At 38.4% G+C, this 18,572-nt stretch overlaps 1 protein-coding gene across 2 annotated transcripts in view; it reads left to right on the forward strand.

The window, feature by feature from the left end:
* Positions 1-18,350, forward strand: part of tbc1d12a (TBC1 domain family, member 12a) — a 37,507-nt gene extending 19,157 nt beyond the window's left edge. The window contains exons 4-14 of one of the 2 annotated variants that reach the window (XM_033980051.2): positions 7,292-7,419; positions 8,762-8,844; positions 9,052-9,169; positions 9,262-9,368; positions 10,910-10,993; positions 11,077-11,171; positions 11,296-11,367; positions 12,588-12,716; positions 13,150-13,259; positions 15,228-15,486; positions 16,671-17,317. In XM_033980051.2, coding sequence (XP_033835942.1) covers positions 7,292-7,419; positions 8,762-8,844; positions 9,052-9,169; positions 9,262-9,368; positions 10,910-10,993; positions 11,077-11,171; positions 11,296-11,367; positions 12,588-12,716; positions 13,150-13,259; positions 15,228-15,486; positions 16,671-16,742 — 1,257 coding nt within the window. In that variant the 3' untranslated portion in view covers positions 16,743-17,317. Of the gene's footprint in view, positions 1-7,291; positions 7,420-8,761; positions 8,845-9,051; positions 9,170-9,261; positions 9,369-10,909; positions 10,994-11,076; positions 11,172-11,295; positions 11,368-12,587; positions 12,717-13,149; positions 13,260-15,227; positions 15,487-16,670 lie in introns of both variants that reach the window. The other variant, XM_033980052.2, reaches the window with a different exon arrangement.
* Positions 18,351-18,572: the final 222 nt, after the last annotated feature.

Here is an 18,572-nt window from a genome sequence, read left to right on the forward strand (position 1 = left end):
CCTTTTTCTCCAAGCGTAACAATGCTCATTATGGCCAAACAGTTCAATTTTAGTTACATCAGACCACAGGACATGTCTCCAAAAATTAAGGTCTTTGTCCCTGTGTGCATTTACAAACTGTAATCTGACTTTTTTTTTTTTTTTTTTTTTTTTTTTGGAGTAATGGCTTCTTCCTGGCAGAGTGTCCTTTCAGCCCATGTTGATACAATACTCATTTCTCTGTGGATAATGATACACTCTTACCAGCTTCAGCCAGCATTGTGAAAATGCTGGCTGAAGCTTTTGTTCTTGGGTTGATATGCACATTTCAGACCAAAGCACATTCATCTCTGGGACACAAAACCATTCTCCTTCCTGAGTGGTGTGATGGCATGGTGTTTATACTTGCGTATAATTGTTTGAACAGATGAATGTGGCACCTTCAGGCATCTGAGCCTGAGGGATAAACCAGACTTGTGCAAGTCCACAATTCTCTTCCTGATATCTTGGCTGATTTCTTTTGACTTTCTCATGATGTTACACAAAGAAGCACTGTGTTTCAGGTTGTGCCTACAGATACATCCACAGGTGTGTCTCTAATTAACTCAAATAAGCTTCCAAAGACATGACATCATCGTCTGGGTTTTCAGAATAATGAATACAATTATAATAATTAATTATAATAATTATCAAAAAAAATCCTTCTCTCATTATTACGGCATTTAACAAATGGAAATAATTTTGGTAATCCTAATTGACCTAAAACAGGAGAAGTTTAGTCAGTGAGGGGAAAAAAGCATACGTGTCTTTTTATATAGTGTATGTAAACTTCTGATTCCAACTGTAATATTCAATAGACATTATAGTAATCCATGGGTTTTGAATACAGTCACTGCCTTAAGAGTAGAGCAATTTATGACTTAAAACCACAATAGGTTCTCTATTAAACTAATGACATTTTTAGTCTGAAGTAATTGATGAAACTTTTAAGGCAAGTTAATTTTGCTTTTCATCATGTGGATATTAAAAAATAGGATTCCATATGACGATGTTTATAGTCTGAGGAGCAAATGACACCCTCGGCTCAATAACCTTGTGTCTGTGTGACATTCTGCACTACAGTGTTGAAATTAATTCCAGATGCAACCCCAACATAGCACATGGAGTGGTGAGTATTCCCTCACCAAACTCCAGATAGCTGGCCCAAACGGTTGCTGTGTCATTGGGAGTGAAACATTTGTTAGGTAATGCCTGTAGTAAATATTTATCTTAGTTTTACATCAGTCAAAGTGAGAGTTTGTGAAGAAATAAAACACAACACAATTCCAGTGTGTTATAAAAGGAATCTGTATTTTTTTAAGCCATCAATACACACAATACCAAAATGCAGGGTCATTTACACACAAAGAAATAATTTCCTAACATTTACTTAACAAAATAAAAGTGTTATCATATATTTTTATTCTTCGAGTTCAAATAAAACTATGGTGTAAATTAGACCAGCTATGGCCCTTGTTTATAGTTTGGTGGTTGCTGGGTAACAGTTATGAAATTACTTGTCATGTCTGCTGCCTGTGTTTAACCAGGAAGTAAAATTCTGAAAATGTAATCTAGCCTGTCATACGCACTTCAAGATAACGTTCTTCCTCTCCAGTGTGCTGACGTTGCCATGGAGATTATTAGCTCCCTGCATGGAAATGTTTCACGTTTATGTTGAGCAGTATATCATGTCACAACTGTGTGGGTTCACAAGCTTTCACTTATCTAAAATGTGTTTGCTGTTTTGATAATTGGAATCGTTATCTGGACTATACAGACTCTAAAATGCATATGGAAACATCTTTTTGTAATAATGATAGTGGCATTATTAAATCAAGCTGTCAAAAGAAGAAACTGTTAAAAAACTTCACCAATAAAACATAAAATTTCGAAATATTCTGTATTTAGAGCACTTTAGTCTCCATATTTACCTGTATTTGTTTCATCATGTATTTAAAATGGAAGTAAACACCTAAACTCCGCCCACAACCAGATTTCAAATAGAGCCGATAAACTGGAGGACTAAAGGGGAGAGTGGGGGCATGGTCTAGAGGCATAAGGAACAGTGTGACTGGTCTAACAGGTATCCACATGTCACATTCTGCCCCCGCAACCAGGTGTTTGTCATGATGTGTGTTCCTGATTACAGTTATGTGTGATGTCACCAACTACTTGAAATTGCACAGGCCACAGGAAGCACACACTTTGACTTAGGTGTTTTTGACCAGAAAGCAGCTAATTTACCTAGTTTACACTAAAGTTGCCCAAAAATGACTAGGATGCTATTAAAATATCATATACAAAAGTCGTTTTAGTGTTAAGTTCTACTTTTTTAAGAAACTGCTAAAAAAATTACTACAAAAGCATTAGTTGTAGACCTAGACACCCTCACTGGAAAAATGTGTTATTGTAACTATAATAGCTGTCAAAAGTACTGTATAGTAAGAAAATCAGATACTAATCGATACTGAAACTAGTATCGAAACTAGATATTAATTAGAGCAGGTGTCGATACAAAAAAGTCACAGGACAGAAATAAACCTTACCTGAATATATTTAGAATGATCTTGAGCTGTATTGGAACAAGTATAAGACACATAGACTTGTATACGCCCATGGACCACTATGAAACCTACCTGGACGACTGAAGGATTACCCAGATATAAACCCGAATATAAAAGAAAGTACCACCATTTAATGTTGAAAATCACATCCTATCAAGTCTATTCCTTAGTACTGATATAGTTTGATATTTTAGTATTGTGACACTGGGTTCATTCAGAAAATATGCCAGTGGTTTAGCTTTGACAGCTCAAACCCTCCTTCCAGCACCATCTGTCCATTAGCCAGCCTTCCGTGGTCTAAGTGCTTCTAAGTGTGTCCCTGGTTAGCCCCGACGCTGCTTCTGCCTCTGACCCTTACGGGGGGATCAGACACAAGCTAACGCTAACATCCAAGTGTGTGACAGCTGTGGAGGTTAGCGTTAGCCTCATCACATGACCGGAGCAGTAGTGACATGACACATCAGAGAGGGAGGGAGAAGACAGATGTGGCGCTGGCTGCAGAACTGCTGACATGTCAAAGGGAGGAGGGAAAGAGGAAAAGATGACACAAACGGTAATTAAAATGAGAGAAAGAGAGAGAGGGGAAATGTACAATTGTGTGCAGATTAATGGGGCAGCTACAGCATCAGGAGTTGTATTTGAATTGAAAGCTAAAGGATTTTTAACAATTATCTATTTTTATACTGTGCAATGCAATTAATCAAGTTTAAAATTAATTTCAATTATTACTCTATTCAATTGCGAAAATGTTATAAACGAAAATAGAATTGACTTCAGTACAGAGTAACATGTGTAGGGCTGGGCACCAAAACTCGGTTCCAAGTAGGAATCGTTCAAAAAGGTGCTGAGAACGAAAAAACACAGTTCGTTTGGCGCCAACTTTCGTTTCTTTGGCTTTAAACGCCACCGTTAATGAGCCAGTAAATACACAGCACTGATTTATCAACAGCGCAGGTGCTCACATGTAATGACTGCACCCTGCACTAACGAATGAAACAAACAGCTCCCACGTTTGGACACATGTAGGACTATGTTGAAACAGAGCGCAGTGTGTCAACTTACCAGAAGGGCTGAAGAAACGGCGTGCAAAGTTGCAACAAATCCATCCAAAAATACATTGTCTCCAGTAATAATAGTGCATAATAATAAGTACACATCCAGTCACAGTCTGCAGTGCCTGTGTAAAGCTGACAGATAATATGAACCAAATTCTGCCAAAATCCTCCTCGGCTCTGGTGGTAAAATGTGGTGTAGTAAATATCTAGTGTGGGGCGCGTCTGTGGAACGATGTATCCAAGCGAGTCCGTGTAAAGTTCACCATAATCCTCCGCCTCTGATCAGGTAACCGCGTAGTTAAAGAGTAAACAAAAACATGTGCTCTGTAGAGAAGTCCACAAGGATCAGCTGTGACTCAAGCTCATTTATGCATTTGTTTTCATTTATAACTGGGTGTCATATAGACTAGCAGTACTATGTTTCCCAATATGAATTAACAGGTAAAACGTAATTCAAGGTTTAAAAATAATTTCTTAATAGTATTGGCCATAAATTTACACCTTCAAAAACGAAAAAAAACAAACTGTTAACTAACCAGTATCGAAAAAAGGTATCATTAAAGTACTGGCATTGAAAAAAAATGTTACCGAGCCTTAAACATGTGTGCAAAGAAGTAGGGTTTTGTCACAAAACGTTATTATTAAAATAATAAATCAGATCTTACAGGCTAATTTTGACAGTATAGAAATAATGTTTTGAAATAATTTATGTATTTCTATATAATTTATATATTTATAAGCAAAAAAGGAACATTAAGCAGATACACAAAAGTGAAGGAAATGGGATGGTTTGACGTTACTTATAAAGGGGGAGAGTAGAAGTCATAATGATGATAATAAGGAAGAAAAAAAACACTCATAGTGAACACATGTATACACACACACAAGAATATATCATACACACAACACGCCAAATTTTGATTCTGATCTGCCATGGTTTTGGGTAATGTTATCTCACTTGTACACCTTAGCAGATATTTCAGTCAGTATAGGTGGCATAAATGGTAACTTCAGGTAATATTTATTTAACAGATGTTTTGTGTGTCCTTCCATGACCTGTGATTTTTTTTTTGCTTGTTGTCCCGAGTTACCAAGAGACAGTGAGAGCCTTCATAATGTCGGTCTATAAACAAATGGAGACAGAGTACTAGAGACGTGTAGAGGAAGCGTTTGACTTGGTTACAACCAGCAGTTAAAACGCCACAATCACTCAACACCCTAACCTCAGAATTATGCGATATTGATTAGGGATGGGATAAGATCTCGTACCACAAGATCTTGCGAGGCAAATTTGCCACAAGAGTTTTCACCATGAGAAAAATACATTTGGATTGGACAAAAAAGTGCTGGTGATTTACATTTCTTGACGAGCAATAGTTCCAAAAAACTTTATACAATGACAACAAAAGTATGGCCTGTCACGATAACATATTTTGTAGTTTGATATATTGCTAATAAGTCAATATAGACCATAAATGATAATATGGAAACTAATTCATGCCACTGATGGAGAAATCCAAGTGCAGATTTAAACCACAAAACTATTATAAATCTACAATATTGTTAAAAAATATGATATGCAACAAATAAACAGCAGAATGAAACACTTTAGTTGTTAGTTTGCACCAGTAATGAGTCCTACAAGTTATTAATTTAACCTTTTACGGCTTAAATCTCACCATATAGACCAAAAAATAACCAAGTCTTGTCTTGTTCTCATGGACCCAATCTTGTGTCTCATTTCATCTTGTGGAAACTGTTAATATCTGATACGTCCTTAGTAAATATTTTGGAACCCTTTAACAGAAACATATCCAAATTATATAATGTTTGCCTATCATTTATTGAACAATATGTCGACATAGTACCGGTAATTACCTTGACCAGCCAATGAACAAGCAGGCCCTCTACCAGGTAAAGTTGCGAGTCATGTCTGCGAAGAGGCAAGCCTGGACAACATGAGGATATGTGTCTTGCCAATTATTTTAATGTAATAATAACATTTTTAAAAGTATTTATTTAGTTTGTTTATTTTTTGACCTAGATGTTACACAGTGTGAGCCTTAAATTAAAAAGTGGTTGTGTAATCCTCATTCATCCACTGGTGAGCCAGTGTACATCTTAAAATAATATATCTTTTTAATTGAGTCTAAGTTTACACTTTGGAGGAGGAAGTTTGACTCAGTGTTCAGTGTTAAATGTCAATGTTAAAAATCTGTCTGTTCGGGAAATATTGACAGAAAAAAATTAAATAATTTGTTTTGTTTTGTTGTTGGGCGATAGGAGCTCAGTTGGGAGGCTGGTCAAACTCCGCTCTTGACATAAACATATTTGGTAGAGCAGTCAGATCCAATGGCCCACAGGTTGGCAGTGCGGTTCCAGCTCCCACAGATTAATGCTGTTCTTGTGTCCTTGGGCAAGACACTTAACCCACCTCACCCCCAGTGTCCGTACACTGATGTATGAATGCATGTGTGAATGCTTGTGTGAATGGGTGAGTGATTCCTTGATGTAAACTTTTGAGTGCCTTGAAGGTGGAAAACCGCTATATAAAAACGTGACCATTTATCACCCAGACCGAGTCGTATTCAGAGCTAATGTTTTCTTTATTTTTTTTCTATTAGCGTCTTTCTTCCCCAAGATAGTATTTAGCACGTGTTAGCATCTGCTCCGGTCATGTGAACTGTCAGCTTTCATAATAAGCGGTAGCTGGAAGGCTGTGCACATCATATGATTTCACACAGATGGCCATTCAGAGTGCTAACACCTCCCCCTGCTGGTGAGGAGCGGGAGTGGCAGTGATAAAAGGCCTGTTGTGGTGGCTTCACAGCTGTGCACTCCATCAGTGCACTGTTGAATGTGAGCACACAGGCGCCGTTCAGCACGCGGGGGTTAGGGATGGACAAAGCAGTGTGGAGAGTACAATGGCTGCTTTAATCCCAGAGGAGAGGCTGGTGTGAGGGATGGAGCTGGGTAAGAAAAACTGCAACTGATGAGACTTATGTGGTTTTAATGGCCCAAATTCAAACATTCTCATGGAATTTGCAGTTATTTCAGAAGGATTACACAGACTTATTTCACAATGAAATCAGGATCGCAAAGCCTGCAATTTTTGAAGTACCATGATTTCAAACAGAATTCTGTTTTAATTCTACGTTAGATCTGTTCAAACATGTTCTGAAATGTGATTCTTATATTAGTTTGTCAGTTCATATTTCATACACCAGTGTACGCAGACAATGGGGTCAAGGTGGGTTAAGTGTCTCATCATGGACACAACAGCATTCATGTGTGGGAGCTGTAATTGCACCGCCAACCTGTGGGTCAGTGGATCTAACCGTTTTTCCAGTGGGGCTTATTTCGAGAGTGGGATTCAAACCGCCAGCCTTTGGATCAGTGGACAAACATTCAACTTAGCTACTGTCGCCAGATTTTATGAATACAAGAATCACATGCATTTCAGAGCCTGTTAGTAGAGGTATAAACTAAAATTTGATAGAACATTTCATACATGGCAAGACAGGATATTTTTTTTTATAGGAAATTGCTACCTACCTAAGTGCAGTGCTCAAGATTTGCTAATTGTAACTTTCAAATTAGAATTTCATTTCATCTTGCAGCTCTACTTAAAATAATGACATGTGTGTCCATCAGGAGGAGCAGCAGACGGAGCCTAGTGGAACCCCGTCCTCCCAGAGCTCCTCTTCTTCTTCTACTCGGAGGAAGAACCTAGAGTTTGAGCCTCTGTCCACCACGGCGCTCATCCTGGAGGACCGGCCCTCGTGAGTGACACTCTCTAACAAACACTTTCACACCCCGAGACACAAACAAAGCAATGTGGTTTACTTCATTCAGTGTGGTGAAAACTGCAGTGTGTGTTATATTGGCAAAACTAAACAACCACTCCATGAGAGAATGTACCAACACCGTCACAAGAGCAGCTCAGGACCACAATCTGCCGTACATCTTCAGGTCAAAACCACTAATGACTCCTTTGAAGATAGTGAGGTACAGATCTTACCCAAAGAAAATAAATGGTTTTAGAGGGGGGTTTAAGAGGACATTTTTGCTAGGAAAGACAATCCATCCTTGAACAGAAATGGGAGCTTAAACATCAGTTATCTCATGTTTAACACTTATTTGGGTCCTAAATAAGTATGCAAAATGTGAGTTGGGCACAATCCACATTTACACTAGTTGAATAGACCTAGCTAACAAACAGAAACTGTAAACAAGCAGATGTGTTAGTTTCAGTGTAGTTAGCTCCTCCCTTCAGATATAAGGCAGTGTCCACCTGCAATCTGACCAGAACTGAAGAAGCAGCTTGGATGAGCAGCGAAACACCTCACTCAAAAACAGAATTGAATTTTTGCTTTTATTTTCACTGTAGCAGAAAAAAGCTGTGTTATATATATAAAACAGTTATGTGTGAAAACCATGACTCTGTGATATTGCCTGCACATTTTAAAAGACAATTAGTTGGTTGAGCACCATAAGAAAGCAACTATCTGGCATTTTTATGCAATCAGAGACGTGGAAACAACTGTGACTATTCCAGACAGCTGTTTCTGTCATGGTTCAGGGTTAATGGGTACACACCCTTGAAGATCCATGAAGACACATCATCATAACTAACATGGGGATTCTTTTAATGTTTACAGCGTGTGCTAGGAATGGGACGATATTAAAATTTGGTGTCACGATTATCAAGGCCAAAATAATTGCGATTAACAATTATATCACGAGAATTATGAAAGTTGCTGACAGTTTAAAAATGTTATGGATTTGAATAATTATTTATATGATGAATAAGTTCCAGATTTAAACAGCTGTTATAATATTGTACTTTGTTATAAGTGAAAACAACAGTGATCTTGGAGAGAACATTATCTAATTGGCTCAATGACGATTATCTTTGTTGTTATCTTTTATTGTCCCATTCTTATTGCGTACATGTAAAGACCTTCAGAACCACTACTCCAACGTGCACTTGAAAACAGACACGTGAGGAGTGACCTTTTGAGCAAACTAACACCTCTATGGGCCTGGAGGGGTTAGCTGTTTTTCTGCACAAACTATAGCTATATTCAGTTTAACTATATTAAACTGAATGTATTGTTTCAGAAACCTGCCAGCAAAGTCCATGGAGGAGACCCAAAGACACAAGCAGGAGTATGAGGAGATGGTGGCAGGGGCCAAGAGGAGAGGTAATATACTACACTGTTATCTCATGCTGTTATGAACGACTGTTACAATATTTGGAGCAGATACACATTCAAAAGAAAATTATCCAGTATATTTTTTACATTTATTTAGCATTTTCCAGTGCAATGTGACCATCGTTTGTCACGTTATGGTTTGCCATCTGATGCACCTTTAGTAAGAATGATCATTAAAATGTTTTACTATTTCAGAGCTGAAAGAAGCCCAGAGGAAGAAGCTGCAGATGAAGGAGAGGCATCGTCATGAGGACAGTATCTCCAACGCCATGGTGGTCTGGAACACAGAGATCCTGCCGCACTGGGACTCTATGTATGCTTATAGAACACACACACTACTCACTACATATCAGCGTTGTTTATATCAATATACATGTAGTGAAAAGCATGTATTTGTGTTTATAGGAAAGGAACGAGGCGTGTGAGGGAGCTCTGGTGGCAGGGCCTTCCTCCCAGTGTGAGGGGCAGAGTGTGGAGCCTGGCCATTGGGAATGAGCTCAACATCACTCCAGGTACGCACACTGTTTAAAGGTCCTATATTACACAAGATGGACTCTTGTAAGCTTTAAGCCCTTTTATAATGTTGTAACCTCCTCGAAAACATATATGGAGTTGTATTTTGTTCCATTCACATATGTTTGAAAAATCCTTAATAGTCTGTCTACATCTTCAAAGCTCAAAATGCTCTGTTCCACCTTGTGATGTCATGAGGCAATAGTTTTCAAGTTAACAGCTACCTTTTTTTAGTCGAGATGGGCAATTCCAGTGCTGGCTACATGACATCACAAGGTGGAACAGAGTGTTTTTCATTTGAGAGAAGAACCCAAACCGAGCCTAAATATGCAGGGTTTGTGTGTAAAACATGTGTTAAGTGAATGAAACAAAACAAAACTCCAGGTCTGTTTGTAATGAGGAAACAACATAATAATGTAGACCAGAAATAGCCTATTATGGGCCCTTTTAACAAAATTAATATCTCAGTATATTTATAGAACACATATGGTGCATTCTTGTGACTTTATTTTAAACATGCTTTTTGATTACCCTGGGATAAGTATTTCACATTTTCTAACTAAATCATGTCTGCATTTTGAAAATACTGTCCACAACAGGAATGAACAATGGGAAAATAAACAGTTCAAGTCTTTATCCCTGTGAATGCTTCGCTAATAGAGCCATGTGTTTGTTGTGAACACAATTTGACCACAAAATGAGTCCGGAGATGGTTTATGGGCTTAACTGCGTGGGAGGCGTCTGGAGTGGAAGAGCTCCACTTCTCCTCTTTCAAACAAGGCTGTAAAGTGATATTTCTGCACTTTTGTGGTCAATTTTATGTTTCATTCACTTGTGTACGATACTTGAACCTTAACACAGAAACTTGCTGACACATTTTAGCACATTTCCAGGATCATACTATCTGTGCCCGTATTTATATGTATGTGTTCAAATCTAAAGGAGCCTTTAGCCTGACCTTACTGATAACGGCTGTACTGTTAAAGGGCCTGTATTACACTATTTTCTGATCTCTGTTATAATGTTTCCTCATCACAAACAGACCTGGAGTTGTGTTTTGTTTCATGCACACGTTTACCACATAGACACTGCATATTTAGGCTGAGTTCTTTTCTCAAACTGAAAACACTGCTCCACCTTGTGATGTCATGTGGTAATACAGGAAGTGCTCCACTGTGTTTTTTAACTCCACACACCTTCAATTGAATCATTGGATGATTTCAGCCCTGAAATTGGAAATCTCTACCGAACTTAAGGTAGAAGGTAGCTGTTGTCATTAAGTGAACAGGTGAACAGAGCATTTTGAGCTTTGGAGATGTAGACAGACTAATAATAAAGTGTTACTCAAACATGTATGAATAAAACAAAACACAACTCCAGATATGTTTTTGATGAGGTAACGGCATTATAACATGACTTAATGCTCAAAAGAGTCACTTTTGTGTAATATAGGATCTTTAATTTAAATAATAGATAGACATAATATACATATACATAGTAAACACACATAAAGCATGTTTATACCTGTTTGTTTGTGCAGAGCTGTATGAGATATTCCTGTCCAGAGCCAAGGAGAAGTGGAGGAGCTACAGCGAGACCAGCTCCGTAAATGACAGTGAGAGCGGTGAGTGTCAGAACAAGGGGCTTCAGATTCATAAAATAGTGTAAAGTCTTTGTTTAAGATGTTCTCCTTTTGTTTGTCGCCAGCAGAGGGAGCATCTTTGGCAGACAGGGAATCCAGCCTAGACCTCATCAAACTTGACATCTCCAGAACCTTTCCTTCTCTCTTCATTTTCCAAAAGGTATTGAACAGATATTTGATTGACACGTCTGTTCACCTCACTGTAAAAGTTCATAGTGTGTTTATTACCAGCTGTCTGTCTGGGAATCATTGGTTAATATCCCTCTCCATCTTGTTTCCTGCAGGGCGGCCCTTACCATGACCTCCTCCACAGTGTGCTGGGGGCCTACACCTGCTACAGACCTGACATTGGCTATGTGAGTTTAAGACCGTTAGCATTCAGTGCAACGAAACAGTGTACAGAACAAAAAGTTGGTTTCAAAGCCATTCAGGGGAAAAAATGCATTGTTTTTTTAATGTGGAGTTCATCAATGAGTGGAGATTTTTTTGTTAAAAATCAGAATAAATATTCAAGTGGGATTATTATGTAAAATCTGCATTATAATATTGTTCCCTCATCAAAAACATGCCTGAAGTAGTTTTATGTCATTTGAGTAATCTAGTGATCTCTCCTATTCGAGCCCTCCTTATGGCTATCAGCACGAGCCGTTATATTATCCATAAATATATAAGAGCATGATACAAAACAATACACTTGTAAGTATTTCATTAAGTTATTGGGTAACTCATAACCGTCTTACTTTATTTCAAATACGTATGAAACAGTACAAATGCAATGTTAATAATACATTTGACCAAATAGTAAAAGCCAAAAGTAGCTGCCTTTTACCTTTGGCTTTTAGACCTGGACGACTGAGACATCGATACATTTGGCTGTATGTTTATTTGCTATCCAAAAGATTGGAAACATTTATTGAGTCCATCTAGCTCTCTCAGTTAACCACACCTCACAGCCGTCATTTTGTACAACAGCACCAACCGTGTTAACCATGTTGTAGTTATTTCCCGTTGTCATTTACCCTCCCGAAGTTACTTTTGGAGTGATTTGTGCATGTCTGAACAATCTTTAATTGCTTATTTTCAAGATGCCGTATTGCCAATCAACCCACGGTTCGCCTCCACCGGTACAAGCCCACTTCTCTGTACTTACTTCGTTCTTCAGTTCTCTTAATCGATGATATGCGTAGGAGTCGGCCTTGTCGTGTAGTCATTTTGGTAAAAAAATTTTTAAATTCGCTACTCGCTAGCTGTTCATTGGAGGGGCCGACAGTTGCTCGGCTCTTTGTTGTGATGACATTCATGGCAGCTCCCGTCGGGCACCGCAGTTTTCTCATGCAGAAGTCAGCGGACTTGTTTCTTCTATTAAGTCGTTTTGGATGAATATTGCAGTGCAAACTTTGGAAATCATAACATCATGATCCACAAGTGTCATAGATTATACACAAGCACAGTAGGTCTTCTTTAAATATCATTGAATTTGGGTGAGAATTAGTAATGTCAAAATTAAACTTCCCCGACATATTAATATTACATCTCATTTTCTAATAAATCACTAACAGACCTGTGTTATTCTCAGGTACAGGGAATGTCCTTCATCGCTGCAGTTCTCATCCTCAACCTGGAGGAGGCAGACGCGTTCATCACCTTCGCCAACCTGCTCAACAAACCCTGTCAGATGGCCTTCTTCAGGGTGGACCACGAGCTGGTAAGTCCACACCCGCTGTAGTCCACTGCTCTCACTGTGCATTCAACCAGGAGGCACTTTCTTAGGGGAAGTATGAAGACCCAGTTTGTTCATATGAAAGTCCTGAGAGGTGATTGGTTGAAAAGTTAAAAATAGGAGGCTGTAATTGGCTGAGAGATACCGACATGACCAGTAGAAATGAGGAGGAAGGACTTGAGGTTTAATTCACTCTTTTAGGGTGTTGAGATTTTATTATTATCATCAAAAGTCAGATCATAATTTTGCAGTTTTGTGCTAAAATGTACTTCCAAACATACAGTATAAAGACATTTATAAGTAAAGGAAGTTTTCAAGTAATGCAATAATGTAGTTTCAACATTTTCAAACAATAATGACAATAAGAATACGTACATATAAATATCAACTGAATACTTGTGTGTTTGTGTGTTGTCAGATGCTGAAGTACTTTGCCGCGTTCGAGGTGTTCTTTGAGGAGAACCTGCCTCGTCTTTTTAACCACTTCCAGAGCAACAACCTGACGCCTGACCTCTATCTTATCGACTGGTACGCTCGCACGCACACTTAAACCAACACTTAAGATTATGAACAAACTAAAGCCTCGTTTCCATTGGTTCATTTTGGGGCGGACCTTTTCGTCTGGAGGAGGCTAGTGCGGTACAGAACACTTGAGCTTAGGTGTGACTATGGAAAGGAGTTGATTGGACAAGAGAGAACACAGACTCAAGACAGCAAAGCATAAAATAATAATCTCTTGCTAAACGCTGACTTGTGACAAACCGCTGTATTTCCAGTGATGGCAACTTGGTAACAAAACAAAGCTAGCACGTTTGCAGCAGCTGTTTCCTGTTTATCGGTCCACACCACTCGCGCAAAGTTCAAAACATTGTTAGTTCCAGGTCATAATACATCTTACATGAGCCAAACCTAATGCATTAAGAGAGGTTAAACACAGTGTAGAGGCTCAGAGAAGTCAAATAAAAGCAGGAAAAACTGACCGTAAACCGGAAGTAGCGTTTACACTACCTTTAGCCACGTCTCACAGCGCCACAAACTTGAACCTGTGCCAGTGGAAAAGAGACTTAATATATTATATATCTGAATAGTGAGATTGTACAGATTCAGATCAATGAAGATACTTAAACATACTGATGTACGTCATAAGTAGGATTGAAGTTAAACTAAAGTTATAGCTCAACAGTGGATTGCTTGCCTTCTCAGCCAGGGAAAAAAAAAGCCCAGCCCATCTAATTAAAGCTTATTCAACTAAAATGATCTGAATTATGAAATACATTGTTCTCTGGTGAACATAAGGGAAAATAATTGATTTGAAAATGTTACAGTATAGAAGCATTTAATTAACTCTTTGTATTCATTATGTAATTATAATGGGAAATCTATTTGAGCAGTAATTATAATTTTTTTATAATTGAGTGCAACAGGACAAAGAAAAAAATGAGTTTGACTTCTAACTATAAAGTTAGTTTTTGTTAGTACGTTTAGTTTTGGACCATCGTTAATGGCCATAGATTGTTGGCCAGAATGTAGAAAATATAATATCACAGCTGTTTTAGGTGTTTTAGTGGTTTTATTTATAAATAAAACTATAAACCACGTTAAACTTTTAGAATTTATAAGCAAATTCTGTCTTAGCATTCTGACCTGCCCACCACCTCAATTTCAAGCTGTGAGCGCTTGAGAAGAAATGAGTTTCAGAATGATGAAAAAATTAGGACTGTTGGCATAGCAACTAACAACTGAAAACAAATTATGATACCTGTTGATTGAGAAAAGGTCCTATAAATGTTGCATATTACAGGAAGCCGAAACCCATGAACATTTTCACCATTAAAGGGCCTGTATCTGATTTTACCCATGTATTTGAGCAAAATATGACTTGCCCCAGAACAGATATATTATATAAGCAGCTCTTGAGGTCCACTGCGTAATGTCTGCATCTAATTTAAATACACTTTATTGTTTGATAATCAAGAAGTGCATTCTTAGCATGCTAAGTGTTGTTAGCGTTACCGCCACAGCTCCACTCTGGTCTCTGGGACTTGTGAAAAGTGCTCATAGACTCATTGTGGTGAATAATTAGGATGCTCAGAATGCAAGAGGTAAATGAGAAATAACTTTGAACCTTGGACCACTGCAAACCATTTAAAATTAATAGGGCAACAGTAGCTCAGTTGGAGTGTTTGTCTACTGATTGGAAGGTTGGTTGTGCGATTCCAGCTCCCGCAGATGAATGCTGTCGTTGTGTCCTTGGGCAAGACACTTCATCCACCTCGCCCTGGAACTTCATACACTGGTGTATGAATGCGTGTGTGAATGGGCGAGTGCTTCCTTGTTGTAAAGTGCCTTGAGTGACTTTAAGGTAGAAAACACTATGTAAAAATGTGACTATTTACCAATTAGCTAGATTTTTTTTGGCACATTTAACGACTACAATTCTACTCTTTAGGACCTAGTTGTATTTTCATTTATCCTCATAACCCTGTGTCTGTGTAGGATCTTCACCCTCTACAGTAAGTCCCTCCCTCTGGACGTGGCGTGTCGCGTGTGGGACGTGTTCTGCCGGGACGGGGAGGAGAGCCTGTTCAGGACGGGGCTGGGCATACTGCGTCTGTACCAGGACATCCTGCTGCAGATGGACTTCATCCACATCGCACAGTTCCTCACAAGGCTCCCCGAAGACCTGCAGGCACACACGCTCTTCCACGCCATGGCCAACACGCACATGCTCAGCCGCAACCGCCGATGGACACAGGTATGGGACCGTGTTTGGATTTGTGCTGTAGAACGCCACACTGGGAAAAGATGCAAGAAGTTTAAAATGCATATAACAGGTTTTCATGTTTTTCTTATTCTGACTTGGTTTGGTGAGATGGTAACAGTGGTCAATATTCATCATAGTTTTTCCTCAGTTAAGTGACAGTTTATGAAGAAAAATTTCGAAAAAAGCCGCACCAGTGTTATAAGCCTATGGAGCACGTTACAACCATAGACTGTATATATAAATGGATATAGCTAACACGCTAGCCACCATGTTCCGAATAGGTGCAAAATGGTTCCTTCAAGCTTGCAATTGACTTCTAATGAAAAAACGTGGCCCCTCTCTCTGTAACTGCTGCAGTCAGGCTCGTCATTTTGGTCTTAAAATGTTTGTATTAAACTGCTCTACATGATTTTTATTTCACAATTTGTCCCTAAATCAAGATAAGAACATTAATAACAGACCAGTCCGGTGCTTACTTTCCCCAAAGTCGCTCCAGCTAATGTTAGCTACAAGTTTGATAGACCAACTGCCAAATCATTGTTGCGGGCGGGAATGGGTGTGCACCTTCAACAACCTCGCTCTTGACTGGCTCTTTGATTTTGCACTCAGAATTCCATATTTGGTCCCTGGTTGCAGATTAGCCGCTATAACAGCTAGCCCCAGTGAGCTTCATTTGGTTACAGCCGAACACTGTGTCACACTTTGTCCTCTCCTGTTACACAGTCTGTGGCTCTAATAGAACGGCCACCATGTTGGGACAGGACACTTGAGCATCCTCCAAAAAGAATCGATGCAATTAGAGGTTCACCGAAAGACACTTTTCACTCCATCTTGTGATGACATCTGTTGTTCAAGTCCCTCTGATTACTGAGTGGCTGATTTCTTTGGGTTTCAGACATAAGGATTCCTTCTCTGTTTGAAGGATTTGGCAGCTGTCCTCTGTTCTTATAGCAATAACTCAATTTAATTAAAATTATTATATCTTTTGAATGTCGGAATGTTTTTTACAAAAGTCTTTAAATCATGAAGGAATAATTTTCCTGAAACCCATTAATATAAAATTGTATTCACATTTAGTAAAGCCTTTTTATTCTTTTTTTAATATTATTTAGCATATTTACTATTTTTCATTCTTAATTTTTGAACGTTTGAATCTTGTGTTTTCCTGTCTTTAGGTGTTCTCCGCGTTAATGAAAGACGGAGGTAAAGAAACAGACAGAAACGGCAGCCCCGCGATGAGAAGCTAACAGCGGCTAACACTAATGCTGGCTAAAGCTAATGCTAGCTCTGTATGCTAGCCTAGCTCCGACGCCCCCCTGAGTGGTGAACTGAAAGTGGGTCTCCTGGGTGATGCTCTGCTGTCCAAAGTCCAGAGGAGGCGTCTCATTCCACTAAAGCCCCGCAGACCCAAGTCAAAATGGCCTCTTGTTCTGGTTTGAGCAGACAGGTTTGGCCTGATCCCTCACGCTGTGTCAAAGTGAATGAACTGTGCGTGGGACTCCATGTTGTGTTGATCGTGACGTGTTTACATGCACTTGAGAGGGGTTGGGAAAAATCATCATATTATCAAATTGTTTTTTTGGTTTTTTGGTTTTGGTTTTTTGTTTTTTGTTTTAGCAATGTCCAAGAGCACTAACCCTTGAGTGAAGACTGAACTATGAATTCCTAAGCTAACACAAGGAATCACACGTCTTAAAGCTACATTATGCAACTTTTCTGATGGAAGGTGCCCCATCATATTGCTTTTCCTTGAATGTCCCACTGTATGGCATTAAAAATAAATGTAGCATGCATTTATTAAATTACGGCTTTTTATTGCAATTTTTTAAACATGGATTCTTGTGAGTGTTTTCGCCTTTCCACAGATCTGACCTGTAACTTGGCGTGGTGTTGGTGTCACTTGAAGACACACGTTTAATGCCATACTGTGGAACATTCAAGACAGAGCAATAACATTTCCATAAAGATAAGCAAAAAAGTTACAGAAAAGTTGCATAGTGCAGCATTTGTGATTTTGATAAACATAAACAAATTTAAAGTTTTAGATTTTAATTCAAAATATAGTGTTGAGAGAAATACATTAACTTTTTTGATACCTGAAGCGTGAAAAGTTTTGCTAAATTTGATGCTTCCATTATAGTCCTTGTAGTGTCTTGCCCAAGGACACTAAAACAATATGAGAGAAAGAGCAAGATTTGAACCGCCAACCCATCCAGTCGTCTAACTCTGCCGCTCAAGTGCATGTAAATGTATTGAAACGAAAGCAGAGAATGTAATCTGCAGCAAAAACCCATGAACTTCTATAGAACACCATTTTGTACAAAGTAGTATTACTAATCCCATAATGAAGTACAACAAAACTGTGACTGCAGCTTGGAAACTTTTTTAACAAAAATACTTAAGACTCATTTAAAAACACATTTCAAAATCACACTGCTGGACTTACAGTAGAACTAGTGTTTAAGACCAACTACTTCTCAACTATTTCTGTCCAAGTTTGCAAACATAAGAACTGAATCTGACCTACGGCTGGGTACCATTCAAATTTGAAATACCTGGTTTACGAGACGAGTTCAGAAATTATACTACATATGTTTCTTTAATTGGTATTTTATTAAACTAAATAAAAATGTTACGTAATTGGTAACACTTCATAATACTTGCCAATAATGGCTGGTGTTGTCACGAAACTAAAATCCTGAGCTCTATTTCGATACTAAGGAATTAACTCCGTACTCGATACTGATTATAATACCACGATGAAGATAAAAAACACACTTTTTTTTGCAATAGAATGTAATATTTATACACACAATAATAGCATGTTCTTTGTTTCCATGAGATCCTGAGACAAAAATCACACTAAAACCTGTCAGGAAAAGTCAAATGTCAGTTTTTTTTGGCAGTATTGATACCTGTTCAAATGAGTAACTAGTTTTGATATTATCTAGTTGAGATGTTATTTAGTATCGATAAGTATCTGATTTTCAATACTTTTAACAATCCTAATTTGGGTTTGGTAACTACTGACCTCTAACCCTAACACTAATTATTACAGTTGTTTTTATTGCTCAAAA

This window comes from Periophthalmus magnuspinnatus, chromosome 15 (assembly GCF_009829125.3).
Source record: "Periophthalmus magnuspinnatus isolate fPerMag1 chromosome 15, fPerMag1.2.pri, whole genome shotgun sequence".
NCBI classification, from domain to species: Eukaryota; Metazoa; Chordata; class Actinopteri; order Gobiiformes; family Gobiidae; genus Periophthalmus; species Periophthalmus magnuspinnatus.